Source organism: Echinops telfairi, unplaced genomic scaffold (assembly GCF_000313985.2).
Source record: "Echinops telfairi isolate 266 unplaced genomic scaffold, ASM31398v2 ScPeMD7_18;HRSCAF=68, whole genome shotgun sequence".
Classification (NCBI taxonomy): Eukaryota; Metazoa; Chordata; class Mammalia; order Afrosoricida; family Tenrecidae; genus Echinops; species Echinops telfairi.
The window spans coordinates 75222144-75248149 of NW_022103915.1; the positions used below are offsets into that span (position 1 = coordinate 75222144).

General features: G+C 37.3%; 1 protein-coding gene and 1 pseudogene across 3 annotated transcripts in view; both read right to left on the reverse strand.

Moving 5' to 3' along the window:
* NUBPL (nucleotide binding protein like) overlaps window positions 1–26006 on the reverse strand; it is a 237614-nt gene that overhangs the window by 56910 nt on the left and 154698 nt on the right. For 2 of the 3 annotated variants that reach the window (XM_045288231.1, XM_045288232.1), the window contains exon 7: window positions 174–267. In XM_045288231.1, the coding sequence (XP_045144166.1) occupies window positions 174–267 (94 nt within the window). Of the gene's footprint in view, window positions 1–173; window positions 268–11116; window positions 11133–26006 lie in introns of those variants that run through there. The other variant, XM_045288233.1, reaches the window with a different exon arrangement.
* LOC115868717 lies at window positions 11694–12396 on the reverse strand (annotated as a pseudogene).

Sequence of the window (26006 nt, forward strand, 5' to 3'; positions counted from 1 at the left end):
GAAGTACAAATGCGCTTTACACAATTGATGTGTGTATGGATTGCGATAACAGTTGTATGAGCCCTTAATAAAATGTTTAAAAAAAATTTTTCCCCTCACAGCATTTATTTTTCTGCATGTCAATAGACAAATATCATTGAAAGCACAAATTACTTTTAACTTTTAAGACTTACCTGAAATGGGAATATTCTGTGAGACTGATAATTGCACATCTCCAGTTCCAGGTGGCATATCAACAACTAAATAGTCCAGCTGACCCCAATCAACCTGCAAACCAATAACACAAATAGCATCATTGTAGAATAGCTGCAGGAAATGAAAAAGGAAATAAAAATGTTAGCAACAAAACTAAAGAATAGTTATCATTTCAGGCATCATTTGAGTCCAGGAACTAACAATGTATGAATGAAAAAGACCTGCTTCCAGCAGCCTTCTTTGAATGATACACCCAAATGTCCAATGTCACCCACACTGTAGTGCTGCATGATTTAGCAAACTACTTATATGAAGAACCCTTTCTTTGCTTTCACTGAATACACATTGAACCTGAGATGATCTGAGGTTCTTGCCCCTTTGATTTTGAGCCACAGTGTTTCTAATGGTAAATCCTAATATATATTGAAAATCAATTAAACATTTCATGTATTTCTCCTCATATCATTCTTCCATCTGAGATTCTGATTTTGGTGCACGGACTCAGGAAGCTTGAGATCATACCTTGCTTTTCCCTTTCCTTCATCCTTGAGCCTACTCAGTCCTTGTGTTCTAAAATTCCCTGAAATGAATCCTGTTGCCTCTTTCCCAGCATGCAAGAAACCAAATGGAATGAGGTTTGATACTAAGCCTCCCAAACAATCTCTCTGCTCCAGTACTGCCTGAGCAGTCTGTTCATAATACCAGTGAAAAATCAGTAATTTAAAAATAGTGTCTGATTTTTCCCCATGTCTGGGGCAAAGAAAACTTTTCTTTTGCTTTTAGGATAAAGCCTGAGCTTAAGCTCCATATCATTTGACCTGCTGTTCTTCACTGGCTAACTCCTCCTCATTCTTCGGAGAACAGCTTAAATTTCATTTCCTCAGAACCATGACTGTTGCCCTGGAGTGGATGCTAATTTATGACAACCTTATGTGGGTCGGAACGGTGGCTGATTTTTCATAAACAGATCAACATACTTTTCTTCTGAGGTGCTTCTGCGTGGACTTGAAATTCTAACCTTTCTCTCCCAGCAGTCAGGCACCAAGTGTGTTAGCCATTTGTGCTACTCAGGAAACTCACTTCCTCAGGACACTGCCCCTAAATCCCATTAGATTAAGCATGGTGTTCCTCTTAGGTACTTCCCCTACATTATCACTCATTCGTGCAGTCACTTAAGTATTTCTTGTATACCTACTTATATACTGAACATTGTGCTAGGTATTGAAAATTAAGTGATATCATGGTTGATATCATTACGCTCACAGAACTAATTCTACAGAGGGAGACAAGTACTAATGGATAGTGCCCCCCAAAATGTATGACTGTCGGGGTCATGAGACCACAAGCACAAGCACCAAGGTGGCTGTGAAATAAACTGTGCTAAAGAAAGAGGCTTAGTGCCTTTGAAAACTGAAAATGGATGAACGTGCTAGAGATTAACGCACTCATTTACAGTGACTTCATGATGTGTCTTCCCTATCCAGGTGTTCCAGGACCGAACACCTGGCCCAGTAAGGTACATGGCAAATACTCCACAAATTACCTTTCATGGGATAAATAAACACTCGGAGAGTCTTGTTTTTGTTTTTCAGTCTAAGTGGAAACCATACTGTGTATTTAATTCCATGACCAGCTCCTTGAAATATAATAATATGTAATACATTTTTTCCTGATACAATCCTATGTCTTTAAAATAAAGTTTCCATGAATTGGGTCAAATAGATTCATTCCTATATTAACATTTATTCAACACATACTAGTGAGAATCCTTTCAATGGGAGGCACTATTCTAGGTGGTGGAGACACAGCAGTGAGCAAAACAGTCCCAGGCACCTTGGAGCTTACATTTTAGAGGAAGAGACAAGCAGGCAGAGAGACAATCAAACCAGAGTGTAACAAGTACTGTGAAGAAAACTACAATGGCCTCTTTCCATACAAAAAGTTTGGGTCCCAGATTTAAACATGTAGATCAAACAGCAAGAGATGCATGCCTTCCAGAACTCTTTCATTCCCAAATTTCAAATAGCAAGTAGTGAGAATTCAGATAGCAAATTATTTCTCAAAATATATTTCCATCTCACAGCCAGTGAAGACTACTTGTAGAGCAGGGTGATGGACCGGGGAGTGATGGAAAGAGGGTAAAGACTTGAATGAAGTGAGAAAACACTGATGCAGGTGTCCCTTCAAGAAAAGCATTCTAGGTATGAGCAATAATAAATGCAAAGATCCTAAGATGGAGAGATGGTTGGCACATTCAAGGGACAGCAAAAAAATTAATTGGCCTTTCTAACATACTGTATATACTAGAGTATAAGCTGGCCTGCATATAAGCCAAGGCACCTAATTTTACCACAAAAACTGCATAAAAAATGTGCTGAAAACCTCAGCTTATACACAAGTATATATGATAGACTTTCTCAAACCAGTCTTAATCCTTCTTTGACTTTTTTCCTCATTCTTCAAAACACTTATCAGTACCTGAAATTACATGATTGTCTTTTACAAATTTATTCTTCTCAAAAGAGCCCCAAGCTGGTACAAATGGTGGATAAGCTACATAAGCTGCTTACCCATAAACTGGAGGTCCAAGGCCACCTGAAAGTACCTCATAAGATATGCTGGCCAACTAATTCCCCCCAAAAATCAGCCATTGAAAACTATGGAGCACAATTCTATCTGACATATACATGGTTTGCCATGGGACACAGTCACCTTGATAACAACTGGTTTGTATTTTGCAAACACGATTGGCAAACAACAATTAATTTTGTTGTTGTTCTTGTTGTTGTTGAAAATATTTTTTAATTTTTTAATTTTTGTTGTTGTTGAAAATATATACAGCAAAACATATACACCAAGGCAACAATTTCTATGTGCACAATTCCCTGACATAAGCTACATTCTTTGAGTGTGTAGCTGTCCTTTTTGAGTTGTTCCTCCATCAGTAACAAAAATTTACTAATCTTTCAAGTTGCTGTTGTCAGTTTGATCTCACCAAGAGAGAGCACAATGCTCAATACCGACATTCTTTACTAGTTATGTTAAACTATAGTTTCTTAAACAAGGCTTCAGGGAATACATTTGGTTTAAAGTTTAAAGATTATTTTAGTGCAGTAGTTCCAGGAGTTTATCCACTACCCTCCATGTCTCCAGGAAGTCTAGATCCCCTAAGAATATGAAATTCTGTTTTACAATTTCCCCCTTTGGAGCAGGATTCTTTGATAGAATTGTTCAACAAAATACTCAATAATGACAGGACAGCACCCACTACTTCCGGTCTCCTGGCAAAGGAGGCAGTTGTTCATGGAGGCAATCAGCCACACATTTCATTTCCTCCACTTTTTCCTGACGCTACTTCCAGGCAAAAAGAGACCAATTTCTCAACCTTGGATGGCTGCTTGCAACTTTCAAGAATCTGGGCACTATGTACAGTAATGAACACAAGCACTGAACATCATCAGGCCAATGAACTGGGCTGTTCCAAAAACCATAACCCTAAACTTCCAAACCAACCTATGAGATGTTTGGTTGTATATACCCAGCCAACTGACTGGCAGAGATCAATTTTTGTACAGAATGCTCAAAATATAGGACATCATTAATATCACATGCAAGCAAAATTTTGCTGAAGCTCATCCAATAATGGTTGCAGTAATACTAGACAGGGAGCTTGTCAGAGGTTCAGGCCAGATTCAGAAGTGGATAAGAAACAAGGGATATTTGCTAAAATTAGATAGATATTGGCTGGAAGCATAGATGTTTACTTGTGTTTTATTGACTATGCCAAAGCATTTGATAAACTATAAATAGCCTGGAGAAGAATGGGAATGCCAGAACACTTAGTTGTGCTTATGTGGAACCTATACATGGATCAAGGGCAAACTGCATGGCTTAAAATCAGGAAAGCGGTGTGTCAGGGTTGTGTCTTGTGTCATCTCATCATACTTATTCACTGTGTATGCTGAGCAAATAATCAGAGATGCTGTATTATATGAATAATAAGAATGTGGCATCAGAATTGGTGGAAGGTTTACTAACAACCTTCAATAAGCAGATGATAGAAGCTTGCTTGCTGAAATTAAGGAGAAATTAAAGTACTTGCTGATGGAAATCATGGATTGCAGCCTTCAGTATGGTTTGCAACTCAATTTAAAGAAGACCAACAGCCTCACAACTGGAGATTATCTTATGATAAATGGAGAAAGGTGGGCATTGTCAAGGATTTTGTCTTGCTTGAATGCACAATCAATGCTCATGGAAGCAGCAGTCAAGAGATCAAAATACAAGTAGCATTGGGTAAATCTACTGCATAAGACCTCTTTAGAGTGTTGAAAAGCATGGAGGTTACTCTGAGGACTAAGATATTCCTGACCCTAGCCATTGTATTTTCAATAACCTCATACATATGTGAAAGTTAGACAATGAATAAGAAAGACCAAAGAATTGATGCACTTGAATTGTAGTGCTTGTGAAGAATATTGAAAGTAACCTTGCACTGCTAAAAGGACAAACAAGTATGTCTTGGTAGAATGGCCAGAGTTTTCCTTAGAGGCAAGGATGGTGAGACTTGTATACTTTGGATATGTTGTCAGGAGAGACCAGTCCCTGGAGAAGGACATTAGGCTAGGTAAAGGAGAGGGGCCGCAGAAAGAGGAAAGACCTCAATGAGATGAACTGACACAGTGCCTGCAATAATGGGTTCAAGTATAAGAACAATTGTGAGGATATCTCAAGACTGGGCAGTGTTTTGTTCTGTAGTGCATAGGGTTGCTGTAAGTTAGAACCAACTTAATGGCCCCTAACAACAACAACAGCCAGTGAAAGCAGCTACTCTATGTGTAAATGTATGGTGGTGATGATTGTAACTTTATCACATACTTGTTGTCAAGTCAATATTTCCCTTAATCAATGCAATTTTCCTATCATCATAAACAGAAAGTCAGTACTTCATAAACAACCCCCCACCTTTCCCTGTCCCTTCCACTAATAAATATTGATATCTATGTATTTATCTAACCTTGCTTTGTTATACACAACTGATAGCATTAAATATTTTTCTAATTTTGATTGACTTATTTCAATCAGCATGTCTTCAAATTCCACTTGCTTACTGGGATGCCCATGGTGAACAAGTAGTTGCATGAATGTACCATATTTTGTTTTTCCACTCATCAGTTGACGGGCATCTAGGTTGGATCTATATTTTGACTATTCTGAATACCACTGCAATGAACAAATCTGTTCTAGCTGAATCAATTCTGACTCATATCAACCTAATAGGTCAGAATAGTACAGCCTGATAGGTTTCCTTGACTGGTAAGTCTTTATAAAAGCAAACTGAAACATCGTTCTTCAGTGGAATAACTGGCAAGTTTGAACCAGTGATCTTTCCATTAGGAGCCAAATGATGAACCACTCGTACCATCAGGGCTCCGCTACAGTGAACACTGATGCACAGTATCTGTGTGAGTCTCTGCGTTCAAGTCTTTAAAGTCTATATACCTGGAAGTGGAAAGGCTGGATCATTTGGTGGTTCTATCTCTAGCTTTTCTAGGAACCGCCAAGTTCTTTTTCACATTCCCATTAAAAATGGATAAGGTTTCAAATATGGACATTTCTTGCAGATATATATCTTAAGAGATATAAAAAATTATTAACATAAATTAGTTAATTCTCAGTCCAGAGTTCTGGGTGAGAAAAAGAGCTACCCGTAAGACACATCATCTATGACCTGTCAGGTTGTCACAGTGTGATGGCTTACATATTACTGTGATGCTGGAAACAATGTCACCAATATTTCTCAGCAGGCTCACCCAAGATGGACAAGTCTCCGTGGTGTTTCCAGACTATGGCAGACTAGGAAGAAGATTTGAGAATCCAACTCTAAAACGTATTGCCCAGTGAAATAATTATGAACAGCAACTAAACAGTATCTGGTATTGTTCTAGAAGGTGAGTCCCTCAGGCTAGAAGGCACTCAAAACACAACTGGAGAAAAGCCGCCTCCTCGAAGTAGCGTTCACCTTAATGACACTGACAAAGCAAGAGTGTCTGGAGCTTCATTTATTTGTTCATGTGGCAAAACTCAAAATGAGGTGAAGCAGATGCAAACATCTATTATTAATTGGAACATGGATGCATAAAACGTGAATTGATGAAAATTACAAGTCATCAAAAATTAAACAAATACTTGAATATCAATATCCAGGGCATCAATGAACTGAAATGGACTGGTATGGGTCATTTGAAATTAGATAATCAAATGGCCTATTACTCTGGCAATGACAAATTGAAGAGGAATGGTGTCATATTCATTGTCAAAAATGTTTTAAGAGCTCTTTTGATATAACACTGTAAATGACAGAATAACATCTATATGCCTACAAAAGAAGACCAATTGATAATATGACTATCATTCAAATTTATGCACCAACTACTACTGCCAAATATAAAGAAATGGAAGATTTTACCAACTTCTACAGTCTGGAATTGATCAAGCTTGCACTCAAGATGTACAATAATTACTGGTAAGTGGAATGCGTAAGTTGGAAATAAAGAAAGATCGATGGTTGTAAAAATACAGCCTTGGTGACAGATATAATGTTGAAGATGTGGACTCATCAGATGGAATAAGAAAGAATCAAATTAAGTACACCTGTAGAAAGAGTTGGTAGAGTACCCAGTATCATCAGCCAGAACAAGGCCATGGGCTGACTGTGAAACAGACCATCAATTGCTCATGTGTAAGTGTAAGTTGAAGCTGAAGAAAATTAAAACAAGTCCACATGAGTTAAATTATGGCCTTGGGGATATCCCTCTTGAATTTAGAGACCATCTGAATAATATATTTGACACACTGAATACTAATGGCTAAAGATCAGGTAAGTTGTGGGATGACATTAAAAATAGCACATATGAAGAAGATAAAAATCCTTTAAAAAGATAGGAAAGAAAAGGCCAAAGTGGATGTTAGAAGAGGCTCTCAACCTTGCTCTTGAATGCAAATGGAAGAAATGATGAAGTAAATGAGTGGAACAGAAGATTTCAAAAGGCCACTTGAGAAGATAAAGTATTATAGTGCACTATGAAAGTATTTGGAGGGAAAACCAAGAGGGAAGAATTTGCTGAAACACCAAAAGGAGAAAAAAAATCAAGTCTTGCAATATTGAAGGGTTCTATGGGCAAAATATTGAATAACACAGAAAACAACAAAAGAAGATGGAAAGAATGCTTAAAGCCACTGTACTAAAAAGAACTGGTCAACTTTTGACTACTTCAGGGGGAATAAAATACAATCTAGAACCAATGATACTGAAGGAATAAGTCAAAGTTACACTGAAGGCAGTGCCCAAAAGCAAAGCTACAGGAATTAATCAATTGTTTACCAAAGGAATGCAACACAAAAAATGCTCACTCATCTATACCAAAAAATTTGGAAGAGAGTTACCTGGCCAACAGACTGGGAGAAATCCTTATCTGTGTCCATTCCAAAGAAGATGATCCAACCAAATAAATAAATTATAAAAAATAACACTAGTATCAAAATCAATTACAATTTTGTTCAAGATAATTTTTGAAATGGTATTCACTTGTGTTGTATTGAATACACAAAGTCATTCAACCATGCGGACCATAGTCAATTGTGGATAACATTATAAAGAATGCAAATTCCAGAATACTTCATTGTGCTTATATGGAATATGTATGAAGGGGTACCTCCCAAAAAAATGGAAAAAAGCTCCGCTGGGTGGAGCTTTCATAATATGCATTTTTCCCTGTTAGGTGAACATTAACCAACTCGCTCTGAGTTAGTGCACCCAGTGGCATCACTTGGGAAAGTTCTCTCATCACAGTGAATTTTTTCATAAAAGCCGTTTCACTCAAATCTAATTTTTTGTGATGGCTGATTTAAAAGAACAGTGTGCTGCTGTAAAATTTTTATTGCTCTGGAAAAATGCTGCAGAAACTGTTGTGATGTTGAACAAAGCTTACAAGGACAGTGATATGGGAAAAATTCAAGTGTACGGGTGATTTTCTCATTTCAAAAAATGTGAAATGTTGATTGATGAGAAACCTTGTTCTGGACATCAGTCAACTTCCCAAACAGATGATAATGTCAACTTGTAGTGCATTTGGAGTTCATTCTACCAGATCAGACTGTTGATCGAGCTTTCTATTTTGAAGTTCTGAAAAGATTGTGTAACAGTGTGCAACAAAAAAGACTGGTTTGTGGTAGACAGGGGACTGGTTTTGCCACCACTACAATGCACTTTCTCACGCAGCCATCTCAGTGCGCCAGTTTTTGGCAAGAAAATACCATTCCTCTCTTGCCCCATGTACCTTAACTCACCTGACCTCGCTCGTGCTACATCTTTTTGTTTCCGTGAATGAAGAGGGATGTGAAAGGACAGCAATTTGATGATATAGAAGAGGTAATTAAAAAAAACAAGGGAGGTGCTGTCAGCCATCCAAACAGATGAGTTTGAAAAATGTTTCCAAGAATGGAATCACAGATTTGACTAATGTATTAAGTGTAAGGGAGAGTATTTTGAAGGTGATAGGTTTGTTTTATAAATATACATATATATAATCAAAAAGTCTGTTTTTGTTTTTTTTCCTGGGTGGGGGGTGGGGGAGAGTAGCTTCTCGTGCATGGAACAGGGTTGTATCCTTAACCCTACTTATTCAATCTGCATGTTTGGCAAATAATCCAAGAAGACGGACTACAGGAATGTGGCATCAGATTTGGAGGAAGACTCGGCAGCAACCTGCGATATATAGATGGCGCAACTTTGCTTACTGACAAGAGGACTTGAAAACAACAGCCTTTAATATGGATTACACTCACCGTCAAGACAAGCAAAATAATGACCATATCAATAAGCAACATCAAGATGAAGGCAGAAGAGACTGAAGCTGCTAAGGATTTCCTTTTATTTGGACCCACCATCAGCGTCCATGAAGGCAGCAGTCAAGAAATCAAGCAATGTATCAGAGTGGGAAAGCTGATGCAAAAGAACTCTTTAAACATTCAAAACCAAAAAGGGTACCCTGAAAAATAAACTGTGCTTAAACCAAGCCATGGGGTTTTCAGTCACCTCATAGGCAATGGAAAGTATGTATGGATTGTGATAAGAGTTGTATGAGCCCCTAATACAATGATTAGAAGAAAAAAAAGTAACAACAAAAAAAGAGTTGTATGAGCTCCCAATAAAATGATTAAAAAAAAGAAAAAGGAAGACCAAAGAATTGCTGACTCTGAATTATGATTTTGAATTAAAATGATTGAATATGTGTTATGAAATGTCCTGAGACTGAACATATCAATCATATTAGAGGGTCAATCAGAATGTTCCTTACCAGTATGGATAGTAAAGAATCTTCTCACGTACTCTGGATATGTTACCAGGGGAACCTGCACCCTGCAGGAAAGCATCAAGCTTGACAAAGAAGAGAGTGAGTGAAAAATAAGAAGACTCTCAAACAAGATAGGTTCACAGTGACTGCAACAACAGGCTTAAGAATCACAGCATTTGAGGATGGGACTGGGCTAGGTAGTAGTTCCTTCTCTTGTCCACGGGGAGGCTATGAGTCAGAACCAACTCTATGACACCGAACACCACGGCCATTACCGATGAACCATCTATGAACGCTGGGAAGAGGATGGCCTTGCTGCTGAGGCAACTAATTAAAAAAACACCAAAACTTTAAAATTGAATTTAAGCTATTTGAAAAAAGAAGCTGGTCCAACACCTTCATCAGACACAGACCTCATATAAAGGTTTGTTTATTTGAATAACATTGAAATACATTGGCTGGCAGGATGTACCAGTACGCTTTAAAAAGAGGCACCAAATGCATTTATTTCATAAAGATTTGAGGATTCTTCAGATTCTACTAATGTTTGTTTTCTCATATAAATTACATTTTACAAAATGTAGAAAAATAGGTACTTGCAAGATCCAGAATCTTATTTAGTAAAACCCAAAGGCAGTTCCATGTTTTGTGAGGCCTGAAGTGTACACAATTTGGGCAGCTCTCTTTAAGAATAAGAGTACAAAATTATGAATACAAAATTAGGTACAAAAGTAAATATTTGTCAACAATGGAACCAAAACTATGAACTGCTGGAGCCTTGAGGACTCAGATTCTTTTCCCTGAGAGCTCATCAACAAAACAATAGTTACACAGAAATGCTTCGGAGCTAAAACCTCCCTTCCGCCACTTAGAGCACTGTACAACTTCCAGCAGCTCAGAGAGGCCCATACAAGTGTAGAACCTTGAATTTAAACTCCATAGTTAAACAACAACAATACCAACAAAACCTTCTTAACTCCCTCTCAGGCTCCAGATTAATAAGACCTGGTAGGACGTACAGAGTCAGTAGAGAAATGGAGTTACCAAGGCGGCGGAGATGTCCTGTGGCTAGAGAGGCAGTATCACAGAGAAGTTAGCAGTATACTTACATCTAGTAAGTCAGATGTGTATCAAATGAAGGGGGACATAAATAGCAAAATCGAAACCCATACTAATGGGCACAACGGTTGGAAGAGCTGGGATGAAGTACAGGTTATGAGCAAGAATTCCAATCTGAGTCGGTTAAGAGAAGGTGTGTGCTAGATGCCTTTTTATGTTAGAGCACATCTGAGGCATTTGAGGTACAGTCTTTGGAAATCCAACTCTGATGCAGTCTTTGAGGATTTTCTTTCTTTCTTTTCAGGTTTGAGTTCACAGTTGATTATTAAAACACTGTTGTGCTCTTGTGCAGTAACACCAAGTTCTGCTCAAAACAACTCACCAGGTTCTGGCAATAGCAAAGAACAACTTGGGGCTGAGATTGAGAAGGGAAATAAACTGAGTGCAGACAAATCATACGATTAAAAAATATCCCTAAAGAAAAACAAAATTATTTCAAAACTCACAAGCAGAGGACGAACCATGGTACTTCATTTTCAAAATGCTCATTACGTTCCAGCGACAGTTTGCTGCTGTCCTTCATACAGTCATGCTGAGTGAAGCTGCAGATAAATGTGAGTTCCGTTGTATTCATGGGGTGTTAATGCTTCCATCTTAAATTCTGCAGTCTCTCAGAGAAAGCAACAGTAACTCAGCATGCAATGAAATGTTTTATTCTACAGTGGCCACAGTTTTTGAGGCGGAAGTACTTTGTACTTGTATATAGTGCATCCTTTTGGTCCATGTGAAAACAAGTTGTTTTATTGTGATGAGTTCTCTGACACTCTGGAGCTACTTTGCTCTTCTCATTAGCATTAGGTCAATGTATGGTTCGTGACAGTGCGGTCCAGGTCTAAAATTCCACTACAGGGAGTTGTATGAGATACAGATAATATGTGGCTTGCTTCCATGAGGCACTTGGTGAAGCTGCAAGACAGAATATTTCAGAGTATCGTTAAGGTCCATGATTGCAGCTTGGTTACCATAGGATAATGGTTTAGAGCACTGAAAAGTTTTGCTATGTTTGGTGTAATGGCACAAGTTTTATTCCTTCATTACCAGCCTAAGAGCTCTAAATACCAATATTAGATCACTGGCAAGTTCAAATGTCTCCAGAATATATTGTCTAAAGGTGTAACCAGCTTCTTGAGGAGACACCCCAATGGCCTCATCATCATCATCTGGGTCTGACTATAGCAAGTCATTCATGGGTGGGCCCTCATGGAAAATTGCTTGTAAGCGATTTGTTGTGACCCAATGTATCTGTGGATGGTGAGATAATGTAGACATTTTTCTATCAAACAAATACTAAAAGGGAAATACTAAAATATCTAAAAACCATGTCCATAAATTTTCATTTCCATTTCCACTTCCTTAAACATTCATCATAAAAATCATACACTTGTACGATGTGTCTACTCTCATGATTCCCTCAAAGAATGATGATACACCCATGGTAATGAACCTTAAGAGCTACCAAGCAGTAACTGTTTAACCTGAATAATATCCTCTGTCAAAATAATCTCTCATTAAAAAGTAATTTGTACCTGGTGATTTACCACCTAGTCTAAACAGCTGCAAATTACCCATGTCCATCTGCATAGACTGGACACTGAACCTCTTGAACACTAGGTTATTTTGTCTGGATTTTTTTAGCCTTTACTCAGAAACTCATGACCTGAGATTCTGACAATGGTTCATACTCATTCAGCTGCTCAACCCACGAGAACACTTTACCACCCAGCATGCTATCTACTCAAACCAGTTGCTACTGCCACATACAGACTACACATGTATGCTGACACTGGCTAGACAGCACAGCTCTTTTATGGAAACATCCAAAAATAAATGATTATGCCACCAGAGATCATTAGTATCTCTGTTAAAATACTTTTCATTCTCTTTAACCAAGTTTTAAAGAAAAGCATTCAAAATTAGCACTGACTATGTTAAGTTTGGGCTAATATGTCCTCCAAAATATTATTTTATATTCAAAATAAATACCCAATAACATGAAAAACTGTTAGGACTCACAAAAAGACATTTTCCCCATCAGAAGACACATAACAGCAAACAAACAAATAAAAACATACTGTTGAGAATGAGGGGGGTTGGAGCAGAGACCGAAAGCCCATCTGTAGACAATGGAACAATCTGGGCCACAGGGAAGGGACGAGTTAACCAGGGTGCAGTAAAGCATCGATGAAACACACTATATTTCTCTGGTTCCTTGAGGCTTCTTCACTCCCCACTATCATGACCCCAGTGCTGCTTCTCAATTCAGACTAGACCGGAGAAAGAACACAGGTATAGAAAAGAGATGGGGGCTCACGGCACCCAGAATCCAGGAACAGGAGTGGGAATAGCGATACCATAAGTGTAGGGATAAGAGGGGAACCGATCACAGTGAATGACACATAACCATACACCCCTTTCCTGGGGGAGAAACAACAGAAAACACGGGGGATGGGAGACAGTGGTTGGTGTAAGAGATGAAAATAATAATAATTTATAATCTACCAAGGGGGTATGAGGGTAGGGAAGGGGGAAAAAATGAGGAGCTGATATCAAGGGCTCAACAGAAAGTAAATGTCTAGAAATTAATGAAGGCAACATATGTACAAACATGGCTGATACAATCAATGTATGGATTGTAACAAGAATTGTAAGAGTCCCCAATCAAATTATCTTTTAATTAAAAAGGAGACATTTCCTCCTTTTCTAAGGAATGATTAGGAGATAAATTTTCATCTTCTATTTGAGAAGATAGGGCAATTTAACCATTTAAGGATATCAATCATAAAGAATATGGTGCTATAAATGGGAAATAAGATGGGTCACTTTCTTCCAGGGTCATTTCTATTCTGAAACAGTCCAAATAACTCAGAAGAAGAGGGTGAGGATGGTTGTACAACTCAAAGAATGTCATTAATGCCACTAAACTATACACATAAAAATGTTGAGTTGTATGCTTTCCTATGTACATTCTCAACAATAAGAAAAATGTGATATATATATATTATTATTATTATATATGTTATTATTATTATTATTATTATATATATTATTATAAGAATGCCAAACCTGCGGAGTGGAGACCCAAATGAGGACCTAATGCCGGGGATTTAAGTGGAGAGAAAATGTTTTGAGAATGATGAGGGCAATGAATGTACAAATGCGCTTTACACAATTGATGTGTGTATGGATTGTGATAAGAGTTGTATGAGCCCCTAATAAAATGATTTTTAAAAAATGGTTTTAAAAAAATAGTCAAATATTAAAGAAAAAATATTTACCAATTTAAAAAAAAACCCAACAGTCCTTAAATCTCACTCAAGAGGATACTTGGAATACATGTGCAAATAGATCTTTGAATGCATGGTCAATGGTTCCATCCTTGTCTTCTCATTTAGCTTCAATGCCAGCCTCCAAGATATCAATTTCCATCATCAAGACTACACAGTCCAAGTGTAAATACCACCTGGACAGCATAGCTTCTTGTGTTAGTCTGGGTAGACTAGAGAAACAAATCCAGGGAGACTCTTATGTGTATAAGGAAGAGATTTATATACAAGTGCAATTGAACATTGAGAAAACATCCCAGCCAAATCCAGATCAAGTCCATATGTCTGGTATTAGCCCATATGTCCAACACTAATCTATAAAGTCCTCTTCAGACTCACGAAACACATGCAATGATGCCGAATGCAAGATTACAGGTCAGTGGGTAGGAGGTCTTGTAGATCCAGTGGCACTGTAAGCATCTTAGTGCTGGCAGGGGTCTCCGTGTGGCTTCTCCAGGTCCAGGGTTCTGGCTGCATCAGGGTAGGTCCACGTGGCTTTTCCTCAGGGATGTTTCTCAGGGAGTCAGCCTTGTCAGTAGAGAGTCTCCAAGGAAGGGAGCCAAGAGAGAAAGAGTCTGTCTCCCACCTCCAAGGAGGAGATTGCAGGAATTCCCAGAATTCTCAGGAGAAGGCCATGCCCACACAGAGGCTTCATTGGCTATGACCTGATTAAAAGACTAGACTCCACCCCTTCACTCTTAATCCTCTCAAGTCCCCAGTTGACACAAGATTATGTAACTACCACACTTCTTCAAAGTAAAAGAACGGTATCCTAGTCATCCTAGTTTTACATGCAAAGTGAATGAGCCAAGAGAAAATAACATCAATAGAAATGATCTCTGAGTATCATGTGGACTCAGGGAGGGAAATCATGCTAAGATAACCTTCTAGACCCAAAGTAGTGATAAAGAAAAATTAAAGCCTTAAGGACAAAGAAAAAGAGTAACCAAAAACCAGAGAATTGGCAAAGAAGAAATGTACAGGACAAGATCTAGATGATTTTCAATAATGTAAAACATAGTGCTTGGCGTACAGTAACTGAAATGGGAACTTTGCACAGAAAGCTGGGCTAATCAGTCATGCTCTCTTTCCTTCCTGTCTGCTTTTAATTACTGACCAAGCATTCAACTTCACTTCTAGTTCCTACTCAACTCATAATTAGAATTCAAGGTAGTGTCCTTGTGTCTGACTCTGGCTATATACATAGGACTACTTCTAACCTGTAACTAAGTCCTTTCCCTGCTTTTGTGGTTCTCAAACTCGAGCTAGGCTGAATCTTACCCTCCTTATAAACAGAACAGCATTCATACTTTGCTTGGATTACTATAGGAAACAAGTCATTCTATTGCTGACTTAAAAGTAACAGCTAATCTGGTGTCAGACCCATGGGCAAATCTGTCAGGTAAATTACCAAATTCTAAATTTCCTAACTAAATTAACTTCCAGAGTTTGAAAGAGTCTTCCAGCTCTTAGAACTGTACGATAATTTTCTATAAACCATTTTATTGGGAGCTAATACAGATATCATCACTCCATAGTTCAATCACATCAAGCTTATTGTATAGTTGCTACCACAATCCATTGCAAAGCATTCTTTGCCTTCTTGGACTCTGTGACATCAATTCCCTTTTACACCCTCCCCACAATCTCAATGTACCACCCAGAAATCTTTATTCTACTTTCTGTCCCTACACGATCCTCAACCCTTGGTTTCGCATACTGAAAAACTTCATGTACGTATTTTCTCTGATTTCAGTGTAAGCAAGCTGACAAAAGAGCCCATTCTATACTTTCTACACAACAACCTCTTTCATAATGCCTAATGTTTAATGTTCAAAAAACACCCAACGAATAAACCCCATGATTCAAGTTGCCCCTCCCAATTTTATCAAGCTATTGAAATACAAGTGGTATAACTTGCAGCATCCCAGTATACAAGTGGTTTAACACTTCCAGCATCACAGTAACATGTAAGTTACCACATTAACACAAAGTGACATGCCAGTGGAATCATGAAAACTGACAGACAATACAGGAAGCATCAAAAGATAATAGAGTAAACTGAGTCACTGAACCAAAAATAGCTGACATTCAACTATTTCAGAATGCAGCATTTGAATAAGAATCAATAGTATTAAAGGAAGAAGTCTAGGCTGCATTGAAAGCATTGGAGAAAAACAAGTCTCCAGACATTAGCAGTATACTAATTGAGATGTTTCAACAAATGGATTTGATGCTGGCGGTGCTCACGCATCTATGTCAAGAGATTTGTAAGACAGCTAGCTGGTCAACTGATGAGATCTAAAAACTCAAACCTACTGACATGGAGTTGCTCTGCTCATAGTGACCCTATATCTGAGGGTGTCCATCTTCATGGGAGCAGAGTAACCAAGATCCAACTGACATCAATAATGACATCCCTTATTGTGGGGGGAGGTCAGGTGCGCCCCCCTGAGGGCGATCAGTTGCCAGACTGCACTGGGCCTGCTCCCTGCTGCTGGAGACAATGGATTATTTCTCTCTAAAGCTTGGGACCATTAGCTTGGTTCCAGTAGGAGGGGTTTACACCCTACTGATAATGGTTACTATGGAAACCCAGGGAACAGGTCAAAGTTAAGCTGCCATCCTAAATCTAGGATTCACCCATCTTGTCACATGTATACCTCCAATCCCTCCTCATCCTATTGCGTGTATGTCCCTAGACCACCCCTTCTCATTACTGTGTAACCTAGTGCAACCCCTCCCTGTGACATATGTCTCTACCTGTAATTAGTGGGCTGGCATGCCCCCAAAAGGTATATAGGCATGGGTCAGCAATATAGAGCTCTCTCTCTGACCTCTCTCTCTCTGGCTCCCCTTTCTTCCCCCTCTCCTCTCCCGTCCTCTCTCCCTTGTTCCCTTGCCCTCCTTCCCTTTCCCCTCTCTCCACGTGGACCACCAAGCTGGGCTGAGGTGAGCAATGCTACCATGTAATGTGTCTGACTACATTATTGTAATATCTCTCCTCTACCTCTCATGCTCTCGATGACTTTAATATAATACTTATATATCTCAACCGTACAATTGTGCTTACTGAACCGGTAGGTAGTAGTAGTGGTGGGGGCTGGCCCCTCTCCCCCCACATTTAACTTAATACTACGCCTTATTCCACATCTTCTGAATACAACTTGAATGTTGGCATCTTATTTATGCATTGATACTATTTATAAATTAACTTGAGCAAAAATTTACTCACATGTGATATTAATGATACTATTGGCATTTCAATACTTTCTACATTTTCTCGGCTCACCTTTCTTGGAAATAGGCAAAAATTATGAATAACATTTCAATGAATGGGAATTCCAGAACACTTGATTGTGCTCATGCGAAAGCAGTACACAGAACACATGGCAGTCATCTGAAAAGAACAAGGAGATAATGCACGGTGTAACATCAGGAAAGGTGCACGTCACGGTGGCAACAATGAGCTCAAACATACTTATAAACTGTGGGATGGCTCAGGACCAAGCAATATTACATTCTGTTGTACATAAAAGGTCATCACTATGCGTCAGAGCCAACTAAACAGCACTTAATAGTGGTTATTTACCAGCTAGGGTCATGGCCTACTATTGATCCTTAAAGCCTATCAGGTGAATTTGGGTTGATGAATGCAGGAAAGGTTGTAGTCATGGTGTAACAGGTGAGGATTGCAGAAGGAAATTAATTGTCACATAGATCCTATTATAAATTAGGCACTAGATACTCTTTACAAACATGATGATACAACATTTTAGGATAAGCAATATAATTCTTATTTTACAGATAAGAATATTAAAGATTACATTATTCTTTCAGGGTGTAATAAAACAGAGCCTACAGACCAAGAGAAGAGCATTTATGTAGACAAGACACAGAAGAATCGTTCTTTACAAAAACATAATTTTTCTCTTACTTTTCCTGCTCATTATAACATTTCTTCTGAGTATTCTTTTATTCTTATATTGCACAGTACCCTTCCTGGAAAGTTTTTTTGTGATAAAAGTAATGGTCCGATTCACTGGGAAATTTTCACTGTGAATTTCTTGATTTTTGTGCTATTAAAGAATATTTTAGCTTTCAATAATACACCATTAAATTCTTGCTTTGCTTAAATCAATAAGTACTATTCTACAAACCTTACAGAAAATTATGTAGCATAATTGCTTTGACAAAATAAATTACCTATAAAGAGTAAAAAGAGAGAATAAAATACTTTAAAAATCTTTTTGAAATACTGATAGTTTTTTTAACATGGTATCTTTTAAGTTGGAACATGATTAAAATTTTTAAATATTTAGATAACTTCAACAAGAAATCAACTGTGAGAAACTGTGGCTTCATATATAGTTATAATTTCAGTTATGAGCATTTATAATACATCTTTTGGATTTAAATTTCTGATTCAACCATTTAATTATCATGATTTTTAAAAACATCATTGGAAACAGGAAATTTAGCAAAAATGAAGACTATGAGTCTATTTGGGAATAGATAAGAACCCAGATGTCTGTTCATCAAACAGAAGAGTCTGGGAAACAAGCGTGTATAAATTCTACTCTTTTTTGGTCACTAATTAGTTGTATAGCCAGAGACCAGCCAATTAAGCCCTGGAATTTAGTCTTCTTTTTTGCAAAACATTATATATTAGTTAATCACTAAGGTTATTTCCAATTACTTTATAGAAAGGAATTATGCAGATCTGATTGTTAAATTGAAAAATATTTGTTAAGTTATGCTCATAGAAAAAAGTGGACGAGTGTTTTATGTCTAAAAGCACCAAAATTATGAAACAAAATTAATAATTTTTGAGTAGCTTAGACAAAGCAAAAAGTGGGAATTTATTATATTTAACAAATGTAATTTATAAAATATTACTTTTGGAAAATTTGGTTGAATTTTTTAAAATTATTATATTTAAATCTGTATTTACTTATATTCTACTCTGTTATCCCAAAAGATTCCATTTTAGCTCATTTAGGAATTACTGTATAATACTATATCACTGAAAAATTTCATAATTTACAAAATAGATACATTCCTGGAAAGTTGTTGAAAGGACTGCCACTGAGGTGAAGAGCAAGGGAGAATTCTAACACAACATGTCTAGAGATTAAAACTTTTTTCTATAAATACTCTTGATATATATTCAGCTAGAGAAAGATTAGTCATTCTGATGCTTATCACATAAAATGGGAAGAAAAGTTTCACTAGACCAGGATGTGAATAGTCCTGTTATTGTGCAGGGTGCCCTGGAAAGTGGAGTATTGCCGAAGTAGGTAGGTTAAAACTTAACATCATATCATTTGACCTCCCTTTGGGCTCATTTTAAATGTATTCCAGTTTTTAACTTGTTTTACTTTCTTTTCGATTGAAGTTTTTCTCTGTTTTACTTTGTTATTGTTCTTGGGTTTTTTGGTTATATTTTTCTGAATATGAAATCCAGAATATGTAAATCTATAGCGAAGTAAGTGGATTAATAATTTCTAGGGGATATGGCAGGGGAGGGTTGTGTAGAAATGGGATCAGAATAAAATATTTTAAAACCTTTTCCTATTTTTTTCTTTTGCCATATGAGATTTGCTTGCTTAAGACTTTATTAACACTACTTGTAATAGTTAGGTTTTTTGTGCCAAAATGGCACCACTAAGAAGGTATGGTGGAGGCTAGCCTGTCAATCATGTCGCAGCTTGATGACCTCCTTTGGAGGTAAGACAGATAAATGACTCTCTGGAAGCTGGCCCCTTTCTCCTTCTCTCTGGTGGTCAGACCAGCATGCTGCCTGATTCAGCTGCCCTGCCTCATCATGTGTGCAGTGTTCAGCTCCACCAGGCCAAGCCAACCTGTGGACTGCAGTGGACAGCATCGCTGGGCCATACTTTTCCATGCTGCAACACCGCCCAACTTTGCCTTGTCTGTGCCTGTGGGCCAACTCTGCTCATCTTGCCGCTACCTTCATATGCTATACCTCCAGTCAAGTCACCTCTCATTGCTGCATGATGAAACTCCACCACAACCTGTTTCACACTCTCTGCTTTCACCATGCTTTGTTACTGGCTTCTGTTACACCTAGACAGCTCATCTTCCTACTGTCTGCTTCCTTGTCCTTCGTCTAGTGGCTGCGTGAGTTGGAAGGACCTTCAGAATTAACTGACCCACAAAAGTGAGGTGGACTGAGTTCTCTGTACTGCTGTGTGGAGTAATTTGTTGTTATATTCCTTTCACTGTATAAGCATAACCATATATATATATTCCTTTCACTGTATAAGCATAATCATATATATATACATATATACATATAAATAAAATCATAAGTGCTCTGGTTTTGCTGCTTCTCTAGAGAGTGCAGCCTAATACACTAAACTGCCTATATGCTTTATTTTCTAATTTGACTTCAGTTGAGAAAAGAGCTGCTATTTAAAGTATTTCTTAATTATTGGACATTGGTTCAAATTTCCTGCTTTGAAGATGCCTAATAATTAGAAAATTAAGATTATCATGTGTTTTCTATTTGCATTCTATTTGCATTTTTGACATGTCTTAGTCCAACAGACATAGTTTTGCCTTAGAGAATTACCTTTAGTGAAGGCTTGCTGAATCTCCAACCCTCATTTTTAAATAAATTGTGTCCAGTTTTTAATCTGTAAGAACCAAAAATCCATGTAGTTTAGTCTAAAAAGCTGTTCTATATACATGTGTACTTTCCTTTTCTAAATAAGACTTGAAATTCTATGTTGTTGTTCTTTGGTACTATGGAGTCATATTGGACTCATACCAGCTCTATGTACAGCAGAATGCAACACAACACTGCTGTTCTTATGTTTGAGCCACTGAGTCCTTCCATCCTGTTGAGGGTCTTCCTCTTTCTTGCTGCCCTTCCACTTTACCAAGCATGATGTCCTCTCCAGAGACTGGTCTCTCCGAACAACATATCCAAAGTAGATGAGATGAAGTCTCACCATCGTTGTGTCTGAGGAACACTCTGGCTGTACTTTTTCCATGACAGATTTGTTTGTCCTTTTAACAGTCCATAGTACTTTCAATACTCTTTACCAGCACCACAATTCAAATGCATCGGTTCTTCCTCAGGCTTCCTTATTCAGTGTCCAATCTTCACATGCATATGAGGCAACTGAAAAATACTATGACTTAAACCAGGCACACCTTAGTTCTCAAAGTAATCTCTTTTTGCTGCCTGATCCAGCAAAACAAGTAACCTCCTTGCTTCTCAACACTTTAAAGAGGTCTTGTACAGAAGATTTATCCAATGCAATGCATCGTTTGAGCTCCTGACTGCTGCTCCCATGACATTGATTTGGGATCCAAGCAAGAGATAATCCTTGACAACTTCAATCTATTTTTTTTTTAAATCTTTTTTCCATTTATCATGGTGTTACGTGTTGGTCCAGTTGTGAGGCTTTTTTCAGTCTTTACATCGAGACTAATCCATACTGAAAGGCTGCAATCCTTCCAGCAAGCAAGATTATACCATCTTCATATCCCAGTTTGCTAATAAGCCTTCTTCTAATGCTGATACCTCATTCTTCTTCAATAATGCAGCTTCTCTGATTTTTTGCTTCACATAGATAGAATAAGTGTAGTAATATGCACACCTTTCCTGACTTTTTTTAAACAAGATTGCACATTTCCTGATTTTAAACAATGCATTATTCCTTTGTTCTGTTTGCACAACTGTCTCTTGATCCATGAACAAATCCTGCAGGTGCACAATTAAGTGTTCTGGCATGCCCATTTTTCTCAAGGCAATCCATACTTTGTTACAGTCCACACAGTCAATGTGTGTTGACAGTCCACACACGGTTGATATGTGTGCATAGTCAATAAACAAGTAAACACCTTTCTGGTATTCTCTGCTTTCAGCCGAGATCCATCTGACATCAGAAATGATATCCTGTGTTCATGTCATTTTCTGAATCCAGCCTGAACCTCTGGCAGCGACCTGTCAATGGGCTGCTGCCAAATGTTGTTAGATGATCCACAGCAAAATTTTACTTGCACGTGGTAATAATGACATTGTTCTATAATTCATGCATTCTGTTGGGTCGCCTTTCTTGGGAATGGGCAGAAATACGTATCTCTTCTAGTCAGTTGGCCAGATAGCGTTCTTCCAAATGTCCTGGCATACACAAGGAAATGCTGCTTCAAGAGCTTCGTCAGCTTTGTGAAACGTGTCGATGGGTATTCCATCAATTCCTGGTGCCTTATTTTTGGCTAATACTTTCAGTGCAGCTTGAATTTCTTCCTTGCAGAACCATTAGTTCTTGGTCCTGTACTACATCCTGCAATGGTCGAATGTATAGTAGTTTGTTTTTTGTTTACAGTACAGTGACTCTGTGTATTTTTTCCATCTTCATTGGATGCTTCCTGCATTATTCAATATTTTTCGCTTGAAATCTTTTCCATATTGCAAGTTGAATTTTTCTTGAGTACTTTCAGTTTAATATACACCAAGCTTGTTCTTCCTTTTTTGCTTTTTAACTCTAGGTCTTTGTACATTTCATTATAAAATAATTTACTTTGTCTTCTTGGGCTGTCCTTCAGAATTTTCTGTTCAGCTTTAGTCATCATCATTTCTTCCATGTGCCTTAGCTACTCTAAAATTAAGAGCAAGTTTCAGAGTCTCTTCTGACACCCACTTTGATCTTTTCTTTCTTTCTTTCTTGTCTTTCTAATGGCCTTTTGATTTCTTCATGAATGATGTTCTTGATGACATACCACAGCTCATCGAGTTTGCTGTCATTAGTGCTCAATGCAGCAAATCTGTCTTGAGATGTTCTTGAAATTCAGGTGGGATAGACTCAAGATCATATTTTGCCTCTCTTCATATACATGTATCTCTATATAACAAAGTCTCATAATTTTATATTGTCACCTCCTTATACATTTATCTATAAAGCATTCCTTAGTTTCTTCTCAGTGGAAGATATAATTGTTTCCTTATTATTCACAAGAGTCCAGAACTGCTTGCCAAATTTTTATAACACATATAAAAACATATCACAAAGTATAACCCCTACTTATCTGTATGCAAAAAACAGGTTTTAGACAGGTTTTGACATTAATTATCCACAATTTTAAAATTAATGCTAAAAGGAACTTGACACATTGTGATTTTAAAAAGTCTTTCTGAAGCTTTGCTATGGAACTAATTTCTCACACACAAGCCTTTGAAAATATCAATAATTAAAATGCCAATTGTATTTTAAATTCTTTCACGAAGCAACAGTCATATATGTTAATACTGCATATTTAAAAGATGAATAATCTTAAAATTCAACAGCATTACAAATTTTCAATTGAGTCACTCAACAAACATTTATTGAGTGCCAAACACATTTGCCAAGCATTTGTTTTAAGTGCTAGGAATTTCACAGTGAACAAGACAATCAAGATCTAACACCAGTCCCATGGAGTTTACAGTTTAAGGGACAGAGACAGTCAATACACAAATATAAAAAGAAAAGTCAAATAATGATAGGTAGTATGATAAAAATAAACTAGTATGATAGTGAGAGTCACCTCTTCTGGGATGATATTTGAGACTTAAATCCCAAAAGGTGACAGACAGCTGAAGATCTGGAGAAAGAGGGTTACAGAGAGAACACCAAGTTCAGAACCCTACAGCGGGAATGAACAAATAGTGCCAAAGGCAAGGAAGGAAGGAAGCATCCCCGAGCAAGCGTGCGGGTGGCACAGATGGGGCAAACACGAGAGGTCAGATTAGGTAAAACCCTGAGGCCAAAATAAAACAACCGGATTCTGACCTAAGCACAATAGAAAGTTTGGGGTTTTGTTTTGTGTTATAGTGAATTACAAGTTTTAACATATATGACAGGGGGGAAAAAGTAAAATGAACCCATGTACACATTACCCAGTTTAACAATTATCAACTCAGCCAGTCTGGCCCGTTGTCCATTTCCCAACTCATCCCTCAGATATAACATCATTTAATTTTTACATAATTTAGCCTCTAAAAAATTCTTGTAAATATAATCAATATCAAATTTACTACCAGTACATCAAAATTTCAACAACGGTTGACTGATACTATCAAATATTAATTCGACATTTCAAAAAAACATGCGGATTATAAGGGGGATATTTTCCTGGGACTCTCATAATTTATAAATTTCCCTTCCTTACTTTATCCTTGCAATTTATTTGTTGAAAAAAACAAACAAGATGCTTACTTATGCTATAGGATTGTCCATAGTTTGGATTTGCTGACTGTAACTTTACAGTCTCACTGTTGGCATGCTCCTCTGTCTCCCTGTATTTCCTAAAAATTAGTAGTTAGATGTAAAAGATAATCAAGCTTTCAACAAGACTGTTCCATAAAGCTATGTATTTCCATCAATAGGCAGTTGATATGTAGTTGTCTTTCTTTGTGATATTAAGAAATAGTGATAATTATTATCTAAATCTAATATAATCTTTTATTGGAATATAAATGTGGATCCTTTAATTCCATTATTCCTTCTTTATCAGTTAGAATATTTTATAGAGGAAAACATTCCCCTACCAATTAGGTAGGTAAGCATATAGGAAAGATAGAATGTACTTGATTCTCTTTCTTAACTTCAAGTTTTCAAATAACGGGTTGGTTGCATATCATATTATAGGGTTTAAGCAAGGAAATTTTCAGCTGTTCTAAATATCGGTTGGAGAAGAGGATCTATAGGAGAGCAAGGAAACCACTTACAAGACTCCTACAGTAATCCACAGGAGAAATTATAGGTTGTATTAGAACAGTACAGAAGAGAAAGCCAAATGGACACATTAACAACATATTTGTAAAGTAAAAATATAAGAATTATTGACAAATTACATATGGTGAGTATAAAAAAGAAATAGACATCAAGAATAAGTCCTAGGTTTTGGTCTGAGCAACTTGCTTTATGTAAAACAGGGAAGAGCAAATCTAGAATACAAAATCATCGATTAAAATGTGTATGAAATAAAATCAACAATCACCAAAGCTGTATTTCTGTTTGTCTTTATCCTGAATGAAATATGATTAAAGAAGTAAAAATAAAATTCCATTTGTAGTATTTTTCTATAAAAAAATGAGTCTCATGTTAAAATTAAAATGATACTCAGTAATTTACCTTTATCCCTATATGTACACATTAATAACATTTTGGGTTAAAAACAATTAAAGGATAGTAAACACAACTTTTAAAGCTCTTATTAGCTACCTATCACCTACATCGGCTAATGGACAAAGATAGGCCAATGTGTAATTTCTATTTGCATATCCAAAGTAAATAAAAGAGATACGCAATGACAAGGGTCTGAAGCATAAAAATCAAAGCGCAGTGATTGGAATAAAAAATATAAACCACATTAGAAGAAGATCGAATTAAGTTCATTTTTTAGAAGTTTGTTTTCTATTTGCCTATTTTCTATTGCCTTGTTGGCTTCCCCTTGCTTCTTCTCCCTGTAGAGTAGGAAAGGGAATGTGGGAGAGGATACAACCCCGAAGCACACCTTTTTTAACATTTTAAACCATGCAATATTCCTTTGTCCTGTTCACACAACTGCCTCTTGATCCATATACAGGTTCTGCAGAGCACAATGAAATGTTCAGGAATTTCAATTCTTGGACCTGTAATGTTTTTGGTTTTTTTTAAATCATTTTATTGGGGGCTCGTACAACTCTTACCACAATCCATCCATCCATCCATCCATCCATCCATCCATTGTGTCAAGCACATTTGTACATTTACTGCCATCATCATTCTCAAAACATTTGCTTTCTATTTGAGCCCTTGGTATCAGCTCCTCATTTTTTATCCCTTCCTCCCCGCTCCCCCCTTCCCCATGAACCCTTGATAATTTTTTTTTCTTAGATCACAGTGCTTTAAAATTAGAAATAAAAAAATTACAAGGAACAGGAGCATAAAGCAAATGCATGGACATTGGGCATGATACTTAAAAATGACTGGGTAATAGATCAAATAAAAGATGA